Source organism: Furipterus horrens, unplaced genomic scaffold (genome assembly GCF_987537825.1).
Source record: "Furipterus horrens unplaced genomic scaffold, mFurHor1.1.pri manual_scaffold_2, whole genome shotgun sequence".
NCBI classification, from domain to species: Eukaryota; Metazoa; Chordata; class Mammalia; order Chiroptera; family Furipteridae; genus Furipterus; species Furipterus horrens.
The window spans coordinates 2,281,335-2,300,369 of NW_028327172.1; the positions used below are offsets into that span (position 1 = coordinate 2,281,335).

General features: G+C 62.1%; 1 protein-coding gene across 1 annotated transcript in view; it reads left to right on the forward strand.

Moving 5' to 3' along the window:
- Positions 1 to 19,035, forward strand: part of SHANK2 (SH3 and multiple ankyrin repeat domains 2) — a 296,667-nt gene that overhangs the window by 181,164 nt on the left and 96,468 nt on the right. Inside the window, exons 15-16 of the mRNA XM_090257200.1 lie at positions 14,032 to 14,114; positions 15,607 to 15,731. Coding sequence (XP_090113326.1) covers positions 14,032 to 14,114; positions 15,607 to 15,731 — 208 coding nt within the window. The remainder of the gene's footprint in view (positions 1 to 14,031; positions 14,115 to 15,606; positions 15,732 to 19,035) is intronic.

Here is a 19,035-nt window from a genome sequence, read left to right on the forward strand (position 1 = left end):
GGGCCCGGGACCCCGAGAAGCACGTCTGGGGGAGCCATTCTGGTGCCGACTGACTCAGCTCTGGGGCGGGAAGGGACCCCAGGGTGAGGCACTGGGGCAGTGGGGTGGGGGCAGCCGGTGCCGGCTCCTGCTTCCAGGGCCAGCGCCCTCCCGGGGGCCCATGGGAGAGAAACCAGACGGTCTCTGAGCAGCCAGTGTCAGCTCTCACCCCAGTCAGGCACCGGGAGCCGCGGCTCCAGCTGCAGCAGCAGCGGACGTCTCCGGGGGCGACTACCCTGGGTGGCGTTCCTGACGGGGCTCCGTCCCTCCAGGCCACGGGGAGTGTGACTTGGAGGAAAGAACACATGTTTGTGCTGCGGAGCAATCTGCTCTCCCCTGGTCCCCACGCCAGCGGGCTCCTCGGTCACCCTTGGCGTGCCCGGGGCTGCGCCTGGGCTGGGCGGGTCCGCCCCACGCTCGGCGAGGCTTCATGACAGCACCCCAGCCTGCATGGCCAGCCTGGGACATCTCGCCGTCTCCCCAGGGGAGGGAAGGGTCAGCTGGGGTGGGGTGGTGGGTGTCCTATAACACCCCCTGAGATGCCCATGCCCTAGTCCCCAGGACCTGTGAATATGTCCCATGGCCACAGGAATTAAGGACACAGACCTTGTCAGGGAGGAAACCAGCTGGCCGTAATGTTGGAAGATGGCCCTGGGATATCGCGTGGGCCCGATGTGATTGCAAGTGTCCTCGTCAGAGGGACCGGGAGGGTCAGAACAGAGGGAAGGAAGTGTGGCCACCAAGCAGAGGCTGGAGGACGGCAGAGGGGCCATGGGCCAAGGACAGCAGGTGCCTCTGGAAACGGAGGAGAGCAAGACACCTTGTCCCCTGGAGCTTCCCCTGGGAGCTGGCTCTGGGGCACCTTGACTTTAGCCCAGGGAGGCGCTCGTCACATGTTGGTCCGGTTGTCACCGCAGAGACAGGAAACTGACACACTGGTCATGAGCACTCGTGGCGCTAGGACTTGGGCCCGTGGGAGCAGACAGCGTGGGCAGCTTTGATGAGGGCCAGCCCACCGTCTGTCACACCCCGGTCAGGGAGCAAGGCTGCTGCACTGGGGGAGAGACAGAGGCCCCCCGAGGGCCCAGGCGCCCCTCCCAGGTTGTGCCAGCTGTAACCCCCCGTACCCCCCACATGCTGGCCTCTGACCAGGCCGGAGCCATTTCCAGAGGCTGTGGGACAGGAGGTGGCGTCTGGGCTCCTGTGCCTCCTGGGAAACCCACCACATGTCACGGCTGGCCTGTCCCAGAGTCACAGTAGCCTGTCCCGGAGGAAGCCCCCAGCCCAGCGCCCACCTGCGCCCGAGAAGGAGGCTCTGGCCAGGGGTGCAGCTCAGGGACAGGGCAGGAGCAAGGCTGTCCTTGACCAACGCAACGGCAGGGCAGCGGCCCACCCTGCTCCTCGCTCAGAAAGGGGTGCTTCCCGCTGCTGACCGCGCCATGCTGGGGCCCCGCTGGTCCTGGGGCCGCTGAAGACCCGTGGGAATGGGCCGTGGTCTGTGGTCCCCTGCAGCCGCTTCCCACTGTGAGAGGGGACGCTGTGTGTGGGACCCTGGGGGGCCCTTCTCCGGCCCGGTCTCCGCTCAGAGGCCTCAGTGGTTTGTGCAGGCAGCGGCCTGTTGTGCTAGCTGGGGGGAGATGGCGGGGGTCGGGGGGTGCCCAGGCCTCCAAGTACAACAGGGCAGGCGGGAGCCTGCCGCAGACAGCACACGTCCCCAGAGAGGGTGCTGAGGGCCTGTGGCCAGCTCCTGGCAGGTGGCCGCAGGCCTCTGCAGCTCAGCTCCTCGACCCTGACCCCATCGCTGGCCTGTGTTCGCCACCACCTCCTACTTTTGAAGTGGGGGGAAACCGGTACCTCCCCCCAGGTCCGTGGTGTGCGAGCGAGGAGGGCGTGGGGTGTCTTGTGAACGCAGGCTGTTGTTTGTCTGATCTGCATTCACATCCATAGATCTGTGCCCTCTCTTGCTGGCTGTCATCCTGTTCTTCTTGGGGATGTGGGAGGGCGGGAGGGGGGAGGGAGGTGAGGAAGGAAGAGGGAGGGGGGCAGTTCTGGGAGTGTATTTCAGCTGCCGTTCATGTTGATAAACTCAAGACACCCTAAGACTGTCTGATTAATGAGAGGGAGTGTTCTGGAGTTCAGGGGCAAAAGGGGAATAAATACAGGGAGACTGGAAGTGAAGCTGGTTATCTTTCTGAAGATAAGATATCTTTCTGAAGGCAGGAAGGAAGGAAAATAAATATAGTTGTAGATAAGTGACGGGTGCCTGGAACCACACAGACTGCAGCTAGAAAAATGTCTGTTTGGGGGAAACTAGAAGCAAGCAAATCATCGTCGTCGGAGCCTCGAGGGGAGGGGTGGGGCAGGCCGCTGCCCAGCACTGGGAAAGGCGAGGCGGGTGGCCAGGATGGCCAGCCCCGTGCTGGGCCTCGGGCTTTAATAAAGAATAATGAGGAGAATAAGCAGGGAATTGGGAGCGCTGGAAGGACACAGGAAGCTCAGGAAAGCAGCCAGCCAGGGTTCGGACTGGGGATTCAGACCGTCCGCAGCCTGGCTTCTGGGCTGACTTGCATGGGAATGACCATGATAACTCCAGTGGGCATGTGGGAAGAAAGACGGGGGCGGCGGGGGGTGGGGGGGACCGCCTGCACAGGGAAGGAGACAAGGGCCTCCATCATCAGACAGTGTCTTCCTTAGGGAGGCACAAGCAGCAGCCGGCCTAGGGGGACAGGTCAGGGCGTTTCCCCTGCTGGAGCAGCAGGCGAGGGTGTGAGAGTCTCCCCTGCTCAGGAGGGCCGGGCCTCGGGGCGCCAGCCCTGCAGGTCGGAGCGCATGCGGGGCTAGGTTGAGGCAAGGCGAATCTCCACGGCCATGTGTGGCTGTAGAGTGGGAAGCACCAGCCGCCGTGTCCTGGGGCTCTTGGAGGAGAGAAAAGGCTCAGGGCCACGCTGACAGCGAACGGGGAAGGGACGCGGCGCCTTGGCCCAGAAGGCGCTACATCTGCACGCCCTTCACGGCGGGAAGCCCGCCGGCCGGGAGCTGGGTCACGGAGGCAGCGGGGAGCATCAGAAGCTCAGGGATGTCACGTCCAGACCGAGGCCCACGGCTGTCCCTCTGCGCGGCCCAGGGGCCAGTGCGCACCATGTCCAAGTCCCCACTGTCAACGGAAGTGCCCGATCTGCAGGGCAGAAAGTGGGGATGTGTGACTCAAGGAAACATTTTGCAAACCAGGAAACGCAGCCTCCGGGTCCTGGTTGGGCCATTACTATGCAAATGAGGAATCCAGGTCACAGAGTTGTGATTGGTCCAGACAGCACAGTCCTAATTGGTCAGAGTTGTGCACTACAGTTGCTTATAATGGAGCAGCTCTGATTGGTCAGTGTGTATGCAGATGAGGTTATGGCTCCATAGCCCCAGGACGGGCTCAGCCCATTGGGTAAAAGGCAATACCAGGAGCGTCCCTGTAAGGGTGGGCTCGAAGGGCAGGAACACGGTGCCGGAGGCTGGCAGCCTATTAGTCTGTGGCTCTTCCCTGAAATGCAGAGAGTGACAGGTCTCTGCCAGCCTCTGCCGCTAGACTGGTGATGAACTTGGCCCTGGTTAAGCACAGGGAGCCCTTCCTGGCAGATAGATTCCTTCCCGAGGCTCACACCATCCACGTCTAAAGCCCATCCTCCTTCATGTCAGCCGGCTTTTTAGACGCTTCCCGGCTGTGGCGCATCTTTTCGTCCCCAACCACATCGTGGGCTCTTTGTGGCCAGTGTCCTCCGGTTGAGCCAGGTGCCCCAGGAGCCTGCGCTGTGGTTAGCAGGAAAGTAGTCTCGGCTAAGACTCAACCTTCTGAACTGGGTTGACTTGAGATGGGGCTGGCGTCACATCTTCCCTGGAAACGTGAAGGTTGTGCGAGACCGTAGGCCCGGGTCACGTGGGTTCTCGCTGCCAAGGAGAAGTCCTCAGGAGAATAAGGGCCTGAATGACTCTTCTCCAGCCCAGACGGAGCCTGGAGGCTGCTTAATGTATCAGAAAGCCCGAGCGCCCCAAGTTCAGTCCTATTCCTGTGTCTTCTGATTGTAACCAACCGGCCCATGTTCCCTGCTACAGCCTCCAGGTGTCCACGAGGAAGCTTTTGGCTGCACATAATGAACACCCCACTAACGGTGGCTGAGACCCCAGAGGCCAGCCCAGAGGGCACCTCCAGGGTTTGTTCCGCGGTCAGTGGCATCTCTGCAGGCCTCGTGGCCTTTCCCTCATGGTCACAAGGTGGTGGCCGCAGCTGCAACCCCACATCCTCAGTGCAGATCTTATGCCGGGATCCCGGGGAAGAAAGAGCCCCAGGAAGTGCTCCTCCAAGTCTCCCTCTCCCCACGGAGTCTTCCCCCGAGGGCCCCAGGCGGTTTGCCCTCACATCTCATCTGCCAGAACCATGTCCTTTGACCACCCTTCCCTTGCAAGGCAGGCTGGGAAAGCAAACACATGACATTTCCAGCCTCTGTAGCAGGAAGCCGGCCGGGGAAGGAGCAGGAGCTGGGTATGTGAGAAGGACAAAGGAGGCTCAGGGGCGTGCCTCTGAGCACACATGGTCATGCGAGGGGCCGCAACAAGGGCCTCCCGGAAGTGGCGGCGGTAGAAGTGGGCTTTGACGGGTGAGTAGGAGTTCGGCAGGCAGGGATAGCAAGCACACAGAGCCTGTTCAAGATAAAAGTAAAAGTACGCGCTTAAGAGCAGCACACGTCTGCTGTGCTCAGGAGGAGACCTTCTCGCGGCCTGTTAACGGGAACGGGGACCGTAAATCGGGGCACATAGCTGGCTAAGCAGGCTGTTTCCGGGTCGGCATTTACCCAGATGTTCCTGCCCCAGTTTTCCCGTTTGCTGGTGGCTCAGTTCATCCCACGGTGTTCTTCCTTCCTGGCATGAACCAGCCCGCAGCGCGTGGTCCGTCCTCTCTGTCCTGGGGGTTTGATGGAGCAGGATTTCCTTGGGGCATCCGGGGAGCTCTCTGACATGGACAGGAAGGCAGCGATTCCTTCCCCAGGATGGGCTGCTGCAGCCAACACCTCCTTCCATGAGTCCCTCCTCTCTCTGGATCATCGTCCCGGGTGGGGACGTTCGGGAGCACTTCGGGACTGCTCCCCACCCGGCCAGCCGCTGACGGGTCCTAGGACGCAGCTTCCGGGCCCAGACAGCCTGGCTTTGCCCCCAGCTGTGTACTCTAGTGCCAGTCACCCGACCCCTCTGTGCCTTGGTTCCCTCGTCCCTGAGGTGGGAGTGACAACAGGACCTACCTCGTACGGTCCCTCTGAGGGTTGATTCACGTCACGTGTGAGGCACTAGAACTGTGCCTGGCACACCAAAGTGCTCCAAGACGGAGCATCATAACTGTAATACTTACTCTTATTCCTAAGTAAGCCAGAATTCAGCTCCACGCCCGCCCCCCCCGGAGTCAACCCAGCAGGAAAACGTAGACACAGTAATGGGGGGAGGGAGGGGGCTTTTCTTCGTCTCTTAGAAAGGATTCTCCACATAATTCTTCTGAATTTTTCTAGGGCATCTCACAGGTGACCCCATTTCTAAAAAGTGTCTTCCTTTGGGTCTTTTCGGAAGCTCCAACAAACCCGTAATATCTGACTTGTGTGGGAGGATTAAGACTTTTCTTAGCTTTTATTGTGCGTACCTACAATGAGGTTTATTTTGAGACACTCACATAGAAGCATTATTTCTGCCAATTCAGGTGTCCTTCGAATGTTTAGAACACATCTTCAGAAACTGTGGCCACTGGCCCTGCTTTTATAAATAAAGTTTTATTGGGACACAGCCACGCTCACTCATTTACATAGTGTCCTGCACACGAGAGTCGGCTTGGCTTTCCTTCTTTAGGTCAATCAGCGTCCACTGAGCACCGGCTGGAGTGTCCGGCTCTGCCCTTTTGCAGTCAGGAGGCCCCGGCGGAGCGTGGGTGGGGTGTCTGTCCCAGGTCCCACCGCCGGCTCCTGCCAGAGTCGGGACTCGGAGGATGAGCCCCTCCCTGGGCAGCAGGGTGGGCAGGGCCGGCCCCGCGCAGGGCACTCACGGGCCCGCGGGACACAAATGAACACGTCCCAAGGTCAGACACTGACTGACAGGGGAAATGAGGCGGAAGTGAGGGCTGAGAGCCAGGGACAGGGTCAGGGGGAGGGCCCTTCTGTGGAAGTGACCTTGGGGACCTGAGCAGTGGCTGCAGCGTGGCCCGAGCACAGGCAGAGACCCGGGAGGAGACGGGGCCCGGGCAGGTCACGCGGGGCTCACCAGGGTGAGGAACGTGGACTTTCATATCCAGCACTGACGGGAAGCCATTGCAGCGCCTTCAGCGGGATGATATATAGGACGTCTGATGTTTTATATTTAAAATGGCTACTGTTGACTATAAAAACCTGATATTTTGCGGGGGAGGCTGTGGACGCCAGGGCCACAGAGCTGTTTGGGGAGGCGGGCCCCCTCTCAGGTCCCAGGGCAGCCTGTCCCTCGCAGACCCACCCCGCTTCCGGGCGTCTCCGCGGGGAGCCACGAGCTCCGCCGTCATTGTCCCAGACCCACGAGCTGCATCTTTCTCTTCTCCGCCCGCCGCCTGGTCGTATTCAGGAAATGCTTTTAGGTGATTTATTACGAAATAACGAGACCATTTCATTTCACTCAGGTCTCTGCACATAGCGGCTTCTATTAGGGAAGCCTCGCGCTGCCGAGTGCGTTAGCAACGGGGAGAGACCCGGGCGTGGGAGACGCCGGGCCGGGCGTTGTCTGAGTGCCGCGTGAGAACGGTTCCCGGAAGACCGTGAGTGTGTGGCCACGTGGGAACCAGCCCTGCGTCCCCACCGATGCCACGTGAGGTGACGCAGCTCCCCCGCTCATGGGGCAAGGTGGGCTCCTGGGCACCAGGAACAGTGTCGTCTGTGAGTGAATCACCGGCATTCCTTGGCTCCGCCGCCCCATCCCGTGACACGTGAATGCCTTACACAGACCCTCAGAGCCCAGGATGCCCCCACGCGGGCTCCACGTCCCCTGGGAACGGGGGCAGAGGGCAAGAGGGCAGCACTAAGCACTCAGCTGGCCAGGAGGCAGGGAGTGGCGGCGTGTGCGGCCGAGGACTGAGCGGTGCCCTCTCGGCAGCAGCCAGTGACAGACGACTCAGGGAACCCCTCCTGCTCGCTCCCGGCCGCCAGGCCTTCCCGAGGACAAGGCTGGCCCGGTCCCTGCCGCCCGCGGAGCCGCCCTCTGTTCCAATCCACAGCCAGCGCTGCCGCGGTGACCTGGGCAGCCTGCCCAGCGGGGCCACCTGTTGAGGCCCGGCACCCCGCAGAGGAGCTGACGGAGCTGACGGGCTCTCTGTTTAGCCTCATTGTCCTGATTGGCAGAGCCTGGAAGTTTCTAGGACAGCCACCGTGTCCCAGTCCCCGGAGCGCCCTCTCTCCGACAGTGCCCCAGTTCCCACCTCCATCAGACTGTCACGGAGCTGCGTTTGCATGGTGAGCCACCGAGACCGGCTTCTCCCAGGCCTCGGTTCCCTGCACTGCAGGAGGCGGGGCCCCCACAGCCACTCCGGGAAGGAGGTTTCCAGGGCACCGAACGCCCTGAGCTCCCTGGCGGGGGTCCCCGGTGTCTCCCCAGGCACCAGCGCCCCCAAGGCTGCGGGCCCGCCCCTAAGCTCCAGATCCAAGCAGCCCACAGCCCACACTCAACACACCTTTCTTTTTGCCTGAAGATGATTTTGCGATTCTGCCTTTGAACCTGTTTGCCTGTAACTCATGACACTGACTCCCCCGTAGCCTCTGCGAACCCTAACCCCTAACCCCTAGCCCCTAACTCTAACCTCTAAGCCCTAACTCTAACCTCTATCCCCTAACCCCTAACCCTAACCCAAGAATTCTCTCCCGGGGAGAACACCCGACTTGCAAGGCTGTGTTCACAGAAGCACAAGTTCATGAGTGATGAACCCAACACTAGATTGCAGACAATTAAACACAGGCTCATCTTCATGTCGTAGTTTGCTGTTCGAGTTTCGGAGCCTGTGGGTTTTAGTTCCAGATCGCAAACACGTTGGTCGGTCCCCTGACGCAGCCCTGCAGCCTCCCCCAACCCAGGGAGGGTCGAGGCATCGGAGTCCAGGCAGCGCGTCCTGCTGACCGGTGGGTGCAGCGTCTTCCCGAGTCTGCGCCTCGCCTGACCCCGACTCCCGCCCCGGGAACCGGCCCTCCTGACCCCCTGTAGGGTCACTTGAGCTTCGTGCGGGTGGCTTGGGAGTTGCCGCCCTCAGCGTCAGCAGACTTTCGTGTGTGACTGTTTGTATGGAAACATGGCTGTCGGGCCACGTGTGCAAGGCGACCCTGGGTCATCGCCGCTGATGTCAGGCCTGGCGGAGAGAGGCGGGGGCGGGGGAGAGACGGGGATGGTTGCTTTTCGATCACTTTGGCCTTTGTGAGTGACACTGGGGGGAAGCATGGCTGTCCCCGGCCTGGCGGGAGCTGTGTTCCTGCCTCTTGCAACCCTGCACCTTGCCCTGCGTGTGCTGGTGCCTGACACCCATGGCCCCTTGTGACTGGCTCCTGCCTCTCTGTGATGCCTCAGAACCTTGATCCATGTGGGTCCACCCGTCTGGAATGTTCTCTTCCTCTTCCCCTGTCCAGCCTCCCAGCTTGTTCACTCCTACTTATGCATCAGTCATCCTCCTACAGGAAGTCCTCCGGCCCCCTTCTAGTTCTCACAGCACCATATCGTAACAAATTAGTGCAGACTGGGAGGTCTTCAAACAACAGAAGTGGATTTTCTGCCAGATCTGGGGGCTGGACATCCAAGACCAAGGTGTCACAGGGCTCCACTCCCTCCCAAGGCCCTGGGGGAGGGTCCTTCCTCCCCTCCTCCAGCGTCTGGTGTCTGCCAGCAGGCCTGGTGCCTCTTGGCTTGCGGCTGCGTGGCTCCGGCGTCTGCTCATCCTGACGCAGCCTTGCCCACTGCTGTGCCTTGTGTCTCAGATTGCCCCCTGTGTCCTCTGACAAGGACCTGTCGTTGGTTTTAGGGCTCTCACCAAATCCAGGCTGGCCTCACCTTGGTCCTTAACTAATCACATCTGCAAGGACCCTATTTCCAAGCAAGTTCCCTTTTCCAGGCACGGGGTGTTAGGACCTGGATGGATTTTTAGGGGGGGGCCACCACTCAGCCCAGTACACCCGACCTCTGCATAATGGCCAGACGGGGCCTGGCTCAGTCTCTCCGTATGCCTGGCACCCAGGCCGTCGCCTGACGCTTAGTAGGGATTCAAAAGGCATGACTGCTTTAATGCACGCGTTCACGTGGCAGCATGGCCATCGGCCTTTGCTAACACTTCTGAGCTTCAGCCCCAGGCAGGGTGCCTCCCCAGCCAGGACCCAGAACCCCGGAGCAGCTAGCTGGTCCTGCGGGGGGCGGCCGCGCCACCTCAGGCCTGGCTTCCTGCGGCTGCATGTTCACACCTCCCCCGGGACCAGTCCTCGCTGCCAAGACAGCTTGTTCAGTGGCTGACAAAGCCTGGACACCAGCTGTCATCGCTGGCTCCTGCCACCCCCTGGACCTGTGTGAAGCGTGGCCTTCCCTGCAGGCCCATCATGGGGCCCACCTTCGGCCACAGTTAGAAGCCACATGAGGCCTGGCCTCCTGCGCCCTCGCAAGGCGGACCCCAGGAGCGTCTGGGGCTGGCCAACGGGGTGGGGACCCTCCTGTTTTGCTCCAGTGTGTTCAGGAGACGCCACAGTGGCGCACAGTGGGGCTGCTGAGTGAGTGGGACACTGGAACTTTGCATGGTCTCTACTGTGCGGTCCCCGGGGAGTTTCGACATGGACTTGTGACTCCGTGTGGACCCCACCACGTCCCCCAGCAGCCTGGGGCCCGCACCCCAGTGCATGTGCTGAGGGGGGCCCGTCACGTTCTCCAAGGCAGCCTGCGGCCTGTGCTCGGTGCTCGCGTGAACGAGGATCGGGGAGGTTATAAGGCCGAGTTCAGGGCATCTTAGAGCAGCGACGGTGAGGGAGAGGAGACTCAGCAGGAAGGCGGGGCTGAGCCCCGGTCCGTGGTCCCAGGCGGCAAGGCGGAGGGGCAAAGCGGGGCGTGGCGTGACCGTTCTGGGGCGAGCTGTTTGTTTCCCTGGGCCCGCCCCCACGGACCAGGGGGCCCTGATTTCCAAGTGCTTGCCCAGGCCAATGGCAGGGGGACTGGGCGACTGCCGAGGCGGAGCTCCACGGAGGCCGGTCAGCATGCACTTGGGCTTCCTCTGGGGGGCAGGCCTGCTGGCGTGGGGCCAGCATGGCCGGGGCGTAGCGAGGGGCCTCTGGTCCCGGGGGCTCTGTCACAGCTCGGTGGTGGCACACAGAACCCAGCCTCGGTGCCACAAGCTCTGACGTGGCTGTGGCCACCATCCTGGGACAGTGCTCAGACACATACACCAGCAGCAAGGGCCCCCTGAGAGCTTCTCAGCAGCCGGAAGGCTCCTCCCGGAGGCCAGAGTGTGGGGTTCCCAGGCTGACCTTGGGGGGAGGGGAGGCCGCAGGGTCAGGGTCATGCCTTGAGGACAAAAGCAGACGGGAGCACCTGTGTTAAGGGACCGACTTCCATGCGTGTTCCCCATCGCTTTGCATGAGTTACTGCAAAGACTGAGGTTCTAGCCCGGGGTGGTCTTGCCGCTTCCTCCCAGGCTTCCTGGGCCAGGCCGGTGGCACACGGTCAGTGCCCCCCAGGGTGTGGCTGGGAACCAGGGCTGTGCCGCCCCGCGGGACCCCTGCTGTGCTTGGGCCCATTTCACTCCACCCGACAAGCACGTGGGGGCAGGACCCTCCACTGAGTGCTGTGGGCGTCAGGTCGCCTGCAAGATGAAGGCACGGCCATTCAGGGCCCCCCGTCTCCTGGGGCATTCAGCACGATGGGACACGCGGGGGTGCTAATGAAGGCAGATTCCCTGGGTTGGGGAGCCTCCCCTCCCCTGGGTGTTGGGGGGTCTGGCCTCACTTGCCCCTCTAAGTCGCTGCACGGCAGGATTACTAATGTGCTGTGTAATGACATCCTGTGCTGGTGGGGAGACAGGCTCTGGGAATGAAGCTGCGCGGTGGCCGGGTCGGGGTTTGGGCCAGGGCTGTGTGAACGGGGCCAGGCAGGCCCTGATGGGCGGGGCCCGGGACAGTTTAGGCCCCGGGGGGCTCAGCAGAGAGAAGTGGGGGGCCATCCCTCAGGGCACACTAGGGAGCTGGCGTTGGCTCAGCGAGAGGAGTGGCCACTGCCGTTCAGGGGCAAGACCGGGGCAGGGGCAGGGTGAGTCAGAACGACTTTGACCAGTGGGTAGAGCCGGGGCTCAGGAGGCAGCCTCATCATTGTCCAGGGGGTGGCTGTCCCCAACACCGTCCCGCTCAAGTGGCTGCGGCTGCTTTGGCTCGGACGAGTTCACTCACTGACTCTTGCTGAGGCTGCGAGGCATGGTTTGTACTATCCCCATTCTGCAGAGTGGACCCTGAAGCTCCAAGGGTCAGTGTGACCTTGGGGTCCTAGCAGAGCTGGGATTGAGCCCACACCGTCCCACGGCCACCAGGGCAGACTGATCTGTAGGGAGGGAGCAGACAGCACTGCCCTGACCCGTCCCCTGGTGGGAGACGTGCAGGTGGTCTGCGGGGCACACGAAGCCCATGGGCGGGTCAGCACCCTCTGGTCCTGGGGGCGGAGTTGGCCACGCACCTGGAGCCCCAGATGAGTTCACCTGAGTGCTGGGTGAAGGCGGGTGCTGGGGGTGTGTCCCCGGGGAGAACAGAGCTCTGGACCCTCTGAGCAGCCTCTTGTTTCCGGGTGTCAGCGCTGCTTGCCGGTGGCCACTCGTGCAGGGAGTCGGGGCAGAAGGCCGTGGCCTGCACGGCCGGGGCCCCTGGAGAGCCTTTCCCCAGAGGAGGGGCAGGAAGGGCTTTTGGGGTTTGCACCTGCCTGGTGCGGAGCGAGCTGTGGGGCCGCGGGTGGCAGCGGGAGGCAGTTCGCATCTGCATTCTTGCCGGGGGGGGCTGTGGGGAGGCCTGGCAGACGGTGCACTCGCCACAGAGCCCCCGCCTGCCCGTCCCCCCACTCCTGTGGTTCCCGGCTGGCTAACCACCAGGCCCGCGGCGGTTCCTGGCAGCGGCTGCGGGGACGGCTCCCTGGGGCTCCCCTGGTCCAGCACACCGTCCCAGGTATCGACCCATCTGATCCCACAAGAATCCCCAGAGGCCTGTGGTTTGTCTTCGCCACTTTGGAATGCGAGGGAAACCGAGGTGTAGAGAGCCCGTCACTGAGTCAGCACTGGGCAGGCCAGCCACAGGTTCCTACCCTGGATGGCTGACCGTCCTTCAGGCGAACCCCCACCTCCCGAGTTCTGAGACCACCCTGGACCGGTTGTCCTGGATTCATGGTCTACTGGGTGTCCAGATGTGTGTCCCCGCTCTGCTGACCCTTCCCTGCGAGGCAGGGCCACCCTGGCCAGGTCCTCTGCACGGCCGTCTGCTGCCGGGCTGGGGGCTCGGGAGGGTCAGGATGCTCGCACGTTCTCCAGCTGGGCCCCCACCTCTGTGAAGCTCCCCTGCCTCCCCTGTGTAAGGGGAGGCTCTCGACTGCCGCCCATCACCTGGTCCGAGCACCCCTGCCCCTCCTCCTCCAAGGGCCACCTGTCTGGCTTGGCTGCGCTGCTCCCCGGGGCTGCATACTGGGGCTCTGTGCTCCCCGCAGTCAGCAAATCAAAGACTGGGCAAGGCTGACCTTCAGTTGTTGGGGGCTCACACCCCACCAAGCATGGTGCTCTCTGTACCCCAGCCTGTCCTTCCGCTGCAGGGGCCCCCAGACTCTGCTGGGTCCTCCGCAGCCTTTCCACCCCGGGCCTGTCCAGGCGGGTCCTGTCCTCCCGTGCCCGCCCCTGAGGACCCTCAGAAGGCCTCTGCTCGGTGCCCCTGCCCCTGCCCGTCCCCTCACAGGGGCCCTGCTCCTGCCCACCTCGGGCGCAGCTGCAGATCCCCTCAGGGAAGGAGCCCCCGGCGCGGGAAGGGCGCTGGCCATGCAGCCACCCTGCCAGGAAGTCCACTCCTGCCCTGCGCCCCCGCTGCCTGCGGGGTGGACGATGTGGCAACGCGCCCTCCCTGTAAATGACAGGAGGCTTTGGCAGCTGAGTCGAAGTTGGACCTTTGGGTTTCTTTCCTTTAAAAAGAAAAAAAGTGTGCCAAGAGGCAGGCCCTGTGGCTTTGGACTGCCTGTCAAAGGGGGAATCCCGAGGCTCCTCCTCCCCCAAAGGAGGCCTGTCATCCGTGGCCCAGGTCTCACAGGGGTGACCTGCCGCCCGCGAGAAGCCCCCACCCGCCGCCGCGCTGAGCAGAGCCCTGGCCGCCCCTCGCCCGCCTGCAGTTCCTGTGCGCGGGGTGACGCGGCTCATTGTGGGGGCACCACGTTCCCGTGGACGGAGAGGGAGGGGTCGCTGCGTCTCTCGGCGCTGGCTCACGCAGGAAGCAAATAGAATTTGATTTTTTTAAAAAACCCTTCTAGAAGAAGAGGAAAAAAAAACAAAAAACTGCTGCCTCATTTCTGGTCCGGCTGATTTCATTTGCTCCCTGCAAGACGCATCCGGCCTGGGGCGGCTTGGCGCGGCAACGCGGGTTCCTTCGGGCGACTTTCCGTCCCTGCTTCCCGGCGCCCGGAGCCGCCGCTCAGCCCTCGCGCGAGGCCTCCCCACCATGCGTGACTCCTTCCTCCTGCTGGCTCCTGCTCTGCCTCTGCCCGGCCCCCCCTCCCAGCCCCACCGAGCCGAGCCCGCCTATCCCGTTCGCCTGCCCCCCAGCCGCCTCGCTCCTCCTGCGCCCTGCGCTGCCTAGCTCCCTCCATGCTGCCTGGAGCCGGCGAGCTGGGTGATTAATTGACTATGATGATGAGCGTCCCCGGCGGAGGAGCAGCCGCGGTGATGATGACGGGTCACAATAATGGTCGCTATCCCCGGAATTCTGTCTACAGTGACTGCACCATCGACGAGAAGACGGTGGTCCTGCAGAAAAAGGGCAATGAGGGCTTCGGATTCGTCCTGCGAGGGGCGAAAGGTAAGAGCAGCGGGTCCCAGCCTCCCGGCTGCATTCACATGTTGTGTGTGTGTGTGTGTGTGTGTGTGTGTGTGCGCGCGCGCGCGTCTGTATGAAAGACGTTCCCCGGCTCAGAAAGAAGCCTTTTTCCTGGGGGCACTTGGTTGCTAGACAACCGTGTTCTTTAACATGCTGCCTTACTCCGAAAACACCGGGGCCTCCTTTAGGAATGTTGTTAATTTTCTATACACAGTGTTGCTCGGAACCAGCTCTCCCCCCCCTTTATTAAAACCATGGGCTGGCTCTGGGCTGTGTGGCTTGGTCCAGCCTGCTTGTGGCTGGATTCGGGGCTCCTGGCCTCCAGTGCCCAGGAGGACCTGGTCCCCAGTTCCGGGATCCAGAAACCGCCCCATTCTGGGGGTGGGCTTTGGCTCCAAGTGTGGCAGGCAGCAGCGTGCCGGCCCCTAAGGTGACTTTGCAAAGGGAGCATGGCGAGATGGTCCCTTCTGCCCTGGCCCAAGCCGGCAGCACACACGTCACGTGGCCTGGGGCGGGGGGCTCTGGGGTGCGTTCCACGGCAGTGACTTGGGGGCTCCCTCCCGAAAGGAAACAAAATGGCATCGCCTCCCCATGAGAGGAGGCGTCTGTCCACCGCGTGTGTGGGTAAGCCATGTGGAAGTTTCCTCTCTCTCCGAGCCTCGGGGCTGAGTGGGGGCCCTGCACCTGTGCGGCGGGAGGCCTCCTTCCCGGGTGGGAGCCCCAGCTGCCGAGGCTCCGGCTGCTCAGGGCCGTCTGTCCAGAGAGAGAAGGAGAAGGTAGTGGTCCCCGTGTGTGTGTCCGCGGCTGTCTGTGTGAGTCCCGTCCCCTCCCCCCGCAGGGGCCGCCTGCCTCTGCCCACCCGCACCCCCAGCTGCTCAGGACGGCCCGGGAAAGTCCATCTCTTGCCCTAGAGTGTCCCTCGGCAGCTGTGTGGGGCCCCAAAGGCCCCCCAGGACTCTGGTCACAGAGAGGCCACCGAGCCGGGCCCCCGCAGAGACAGTCCGTAAGCCCCCACTGGGTCCGCCTTCTGTTCTGACCCAGCTCCCAGCTGAAGTCCCTCGGCTGCATCTCCGTAGACGGAGATCTGGCATGTGGTTTAGCACGGTGCTTCTGTAGCTCCATGTGGTTATGGGGGGGACTCTTCCATTTTTAGAACTGAAAATGTTTAGTCACCGATGCTTTTAAAGAAAATGACAGACACGTACATACAGGCATGGACCGCGGAACACACTCGTCCGTGTTCTTAGCAGAGAGGCGGAGAGGTGTGACTTGGTGCCAGAATGCAGCAAGCTTCGTGGCCTGACTTGGGGCTGACCTGGGACTGTGAGGCTCAAGCCTTGTCCAGGGCAGAGTGGGTCTGGACCCCCGCCTCACCAGAAGACACGTGGGCCTTTCTGTCAGGGTCCTGTAGGGCTGGGGCTGCCAACTGGGGGACGTCTTCCGGGCCTGTAACGAGCTGTCCTTGCCTCCCCAGCGGACACCCCCATTGAGGAGTTCACGCCCACGCCGGCGTTCCCGGCCCTGCAGTACCTGGAGTCCGTGGACGAAGGCGGGGTGGCGTGGCAAGCCGGACTGAGGACCGGGGACTTCTTGATTGAGGTAGGAACACAGGTGTTGGTATCTTTCTGCTTGGGGAGAGCGCTGACTCTCTGACATTGGGGTCCGTGGTCAGGACAGCGTGGCCGTTGGGCCCAAACGGGGGTGTCGTGGATCCTGGCGTGGACTTGTGCTTGGTTATGCCCACCCGCTGGTGGGTTCCAGTTCCTGTAGACATGTTCGGGTTGCCTTTGAGGCCTCGCCTGTACCTCTCTGGACGGTGGAAATGTATGTGGAACTTGGCCATCGGTCATGAAGTAGGTGGGAGAGAAATGTGGTCACCTCGTGATGTCGGGGACACATGCGCGTCTCTGGGCGGTTTCTCCGTGACCGTATGAGCAGACCCCAGGAGGGGCCCTCACCCGTCCCTGCGCCCTAGGGGCAGGGAGAAAGGATGGCCCCGTGGCTCTGGCTGGCATGAGGCCTTGACATTGGTGGCTAAGAGTGTGGTGACTTATAAGTTGCCTTCAAAGACCAAGGCGCACGGGCAGGAAGGGCGGCCGATGCCGGTGGCACACACAGGAAGCTGGAAACCAGATGCTTTGGGAACCAGCTGTGGCTAGCAGGGGGAAGGAGGCGCATTCTCTTCATTTAAAGAACCCAGGAGTGGCCGCGCTGAGGCTTCCGGGGCCACGGCCCCAGCTCGCCTGAGCTCCGCGCCCTCTGGCAGGTCTTACTTCGAATCTTGCTTGTGCAAATGGATGGGATGTGTGACTCTTTGGAAATACTGAGGGTACAAGAATATGTTGCCCTTGGAAAAGCTATTTTTAGGCAGTTGGGTGAGTGCCCATGGCCCTCGCTGGAGTTCACATTTCTTGGAAAAGCATTTCTCTCCGCTAACCTTGAGACCTGTCTCATCTGCATTGGAAACCCGCGTGCGGGTGGAAGGGATGGATGCGGCCACCCAGTGCTCGTTCTGTAAAGGAGGAGGCCCGGGTCATGCTGACGGTCATGGGCAGCCACTGCCCTTTGTCACGCCCCGGCTTCCAAGGGGGCTTTTCGAGCCATGATTTTGCTCATCTCTTTAGCATTCCTCAAGACAGAGGGGTGAGCACCCAGGCAGAAAGACAGCCCTGGAGAGAGAGCCGGGCCATGTGGAGAAGGTGCTCCCTCTTCTCCCGGCGTCCCGCGCTGGTCTCGTTTCATGCGCTACAGGCTGCGTCTGAAGGACGACGGACCCATCAGAGCCTGGCTCGGCCAGAGAGCGAGCTGCCCCGGAGCCCCGTTCGTTTAACTGGTTCTGGGACATGGTCTCCCGGGTTAACTCGGTTTGTGGCCTCCTGGAAATGCAGAGACACTGGGCTGAATCATCTTCTGTGGGACGCAATTGTGATGTAAGTCCTCTGTGTGTGTGTGTGTGTGTGTGTGTGAGGGTGTGTGTGTGTGAGTGTGTGTGTGAGAGAGAGAGCGGGGGCTCCGATAGGTCCACAGAGCTGTGGCTGGTTTTCAATAATTGATGAGGGCCGCGGATTTCAGCACATCCCCTGGTGTTCGGCTGCCCGGACTGCTTCCTTCATAGACTGGTCCATACAGGAAACGCGTGGCTGCTTCAGAGCGAGCCCGGGGCTCATCCCTTGCCCGGGGGCGCAGAGCCGCCTGGGGTTGGCGGATGTGACCACAGCGCACCTGGGCCTGGCAGAGGAGGCATGCCACCCGGCCGGAGGGGAGCCCCCGTGGAACCTGGGGGCACTAAGAGTTTCTACATGTCTGCCCAAGCACCTCCTTTGACATTGCTTTTCACCTCCGTGATGCAAATCCATTGGCCATTTGGAACAGGTTTTCTATTCCAGGAACCTCTGAGTTCCAAGATTCTAGGAACACTGACCCTCAGCGCATGGACCCTCTGCTGGTATCATTAGGTCACGAATGCCGGGCGAGGGAGCAGGCCCTCCGTGGCCATAGGCCCCACACCAACGCGGGGACAGGGGGCTGCACCCTTGGAGCCCAGCGCCTGCCAGTTCACGTCCAAGGCTCCCTGGGGCGGTGCGGAAAGTCTCCTTCAGGTGCTTGGATTAAAGAGACTGAGAGTCTTCACTGGGTTGTTCCCCCAGCTGCCAGCTTCCGCCTCTAGAATATTAAAATCACTTACAGCCTTATAGCTGCATTTTTTTTCCAACAGACTTTTTATGTTTCTAGTGAAAAGCTTCAACCTTGAAGGGACTGTTTGAAATGGGCTCACATGTCTCAGGTGTTTGTTTTGGCAAGAAGTCGTCCTGGAGCCAGTGGGGTTTCTGAGCTCCTGGTGACACACAGGGTCCCGTGCAAAAGCTGCCCTGAGGGCGGCACCTGTCCTCGTCCCCTGGCACGCCGCCCCTCCTCTCTGCTCTTGAAAAGGAACTCAAAGTGGGTCAGATGTGTCCTTCTCTTTAAACGCGCATGCTGGGGTTTGAACTTGGGGCCACGGGGCCACGTTTGAAGTGCTGTTTTGCTCTTCAAAGTCTTCGGCCTCGGCAGAATGCCGTCCTTCCTTCTTGGACTTGTCGGGGGGCCTGGCGTGGTCCCCGTGCTGGCACCCGCCTGCCGTGGAGGGGCCCCGCCGTCCGTGCCTTGCCCGGTGCTGTCCCTCCAGCATGCAGGCCACAGGCCTCCCCTGCCCGGCACCAGGAGGGCGCTGTCCTTCGCTGCTGGCGTGTGTCTCTGTCGACCAACCCTCGGCCCCGCCGCCAGGACGCAGGAGCTCGGGGCGCGGTCCCTCCCCGTAAAAGGCTCTCTTCGAGTTGGGAATTCCGGGGAGGTGGGTCGCCACCTCAGAGGTGGGGGCGTGGGCGTCCTGAGCCGGAGGGATGTCCGAACAAGGCAGCCCCGCAGGTGGTGAGGTCTCACTGTGTTTCAGGGGCACATGGAGTGCCAGGACCCCTAATGGCTGGGGACCCCACAGCGTCCCCACAGAACTTTGGGGGTGGACAGGGCCCGGGGCGCAGAGGGGCCCGGGGACGGCCTGGGGTGAGAAGCAGGCAGCGGAGTCAGGGCACGTGTTTCTCTCCATGCCGGTCAGTGGAAGGCTGGGGACCCCACGAGCAAGGCCCGGAGAAGGCCCACGTCCCTTCCGGCTACGCAGGAAAGCCGGTCCAGACGGGCTGAGTGAGAGGAGCTTGCTGGCGCGGCTCCTGCTCTTTCTGGGAGGTTCCCTTGGTTAGGTCTCCTCAGCCCCACGCGCTGGGGCCGGCGAGATCACTCAGGGTGAGTCATAAGGATGACAGCCTTGCACCGAGTCCTTGGGGGAGACGGGGGGGCTGGAATGTCATCTTGATGTCTTTCGGGGACTCACCAAGCAGACAGCCCATCGTCCTCCTCCAGGGAGACCTGG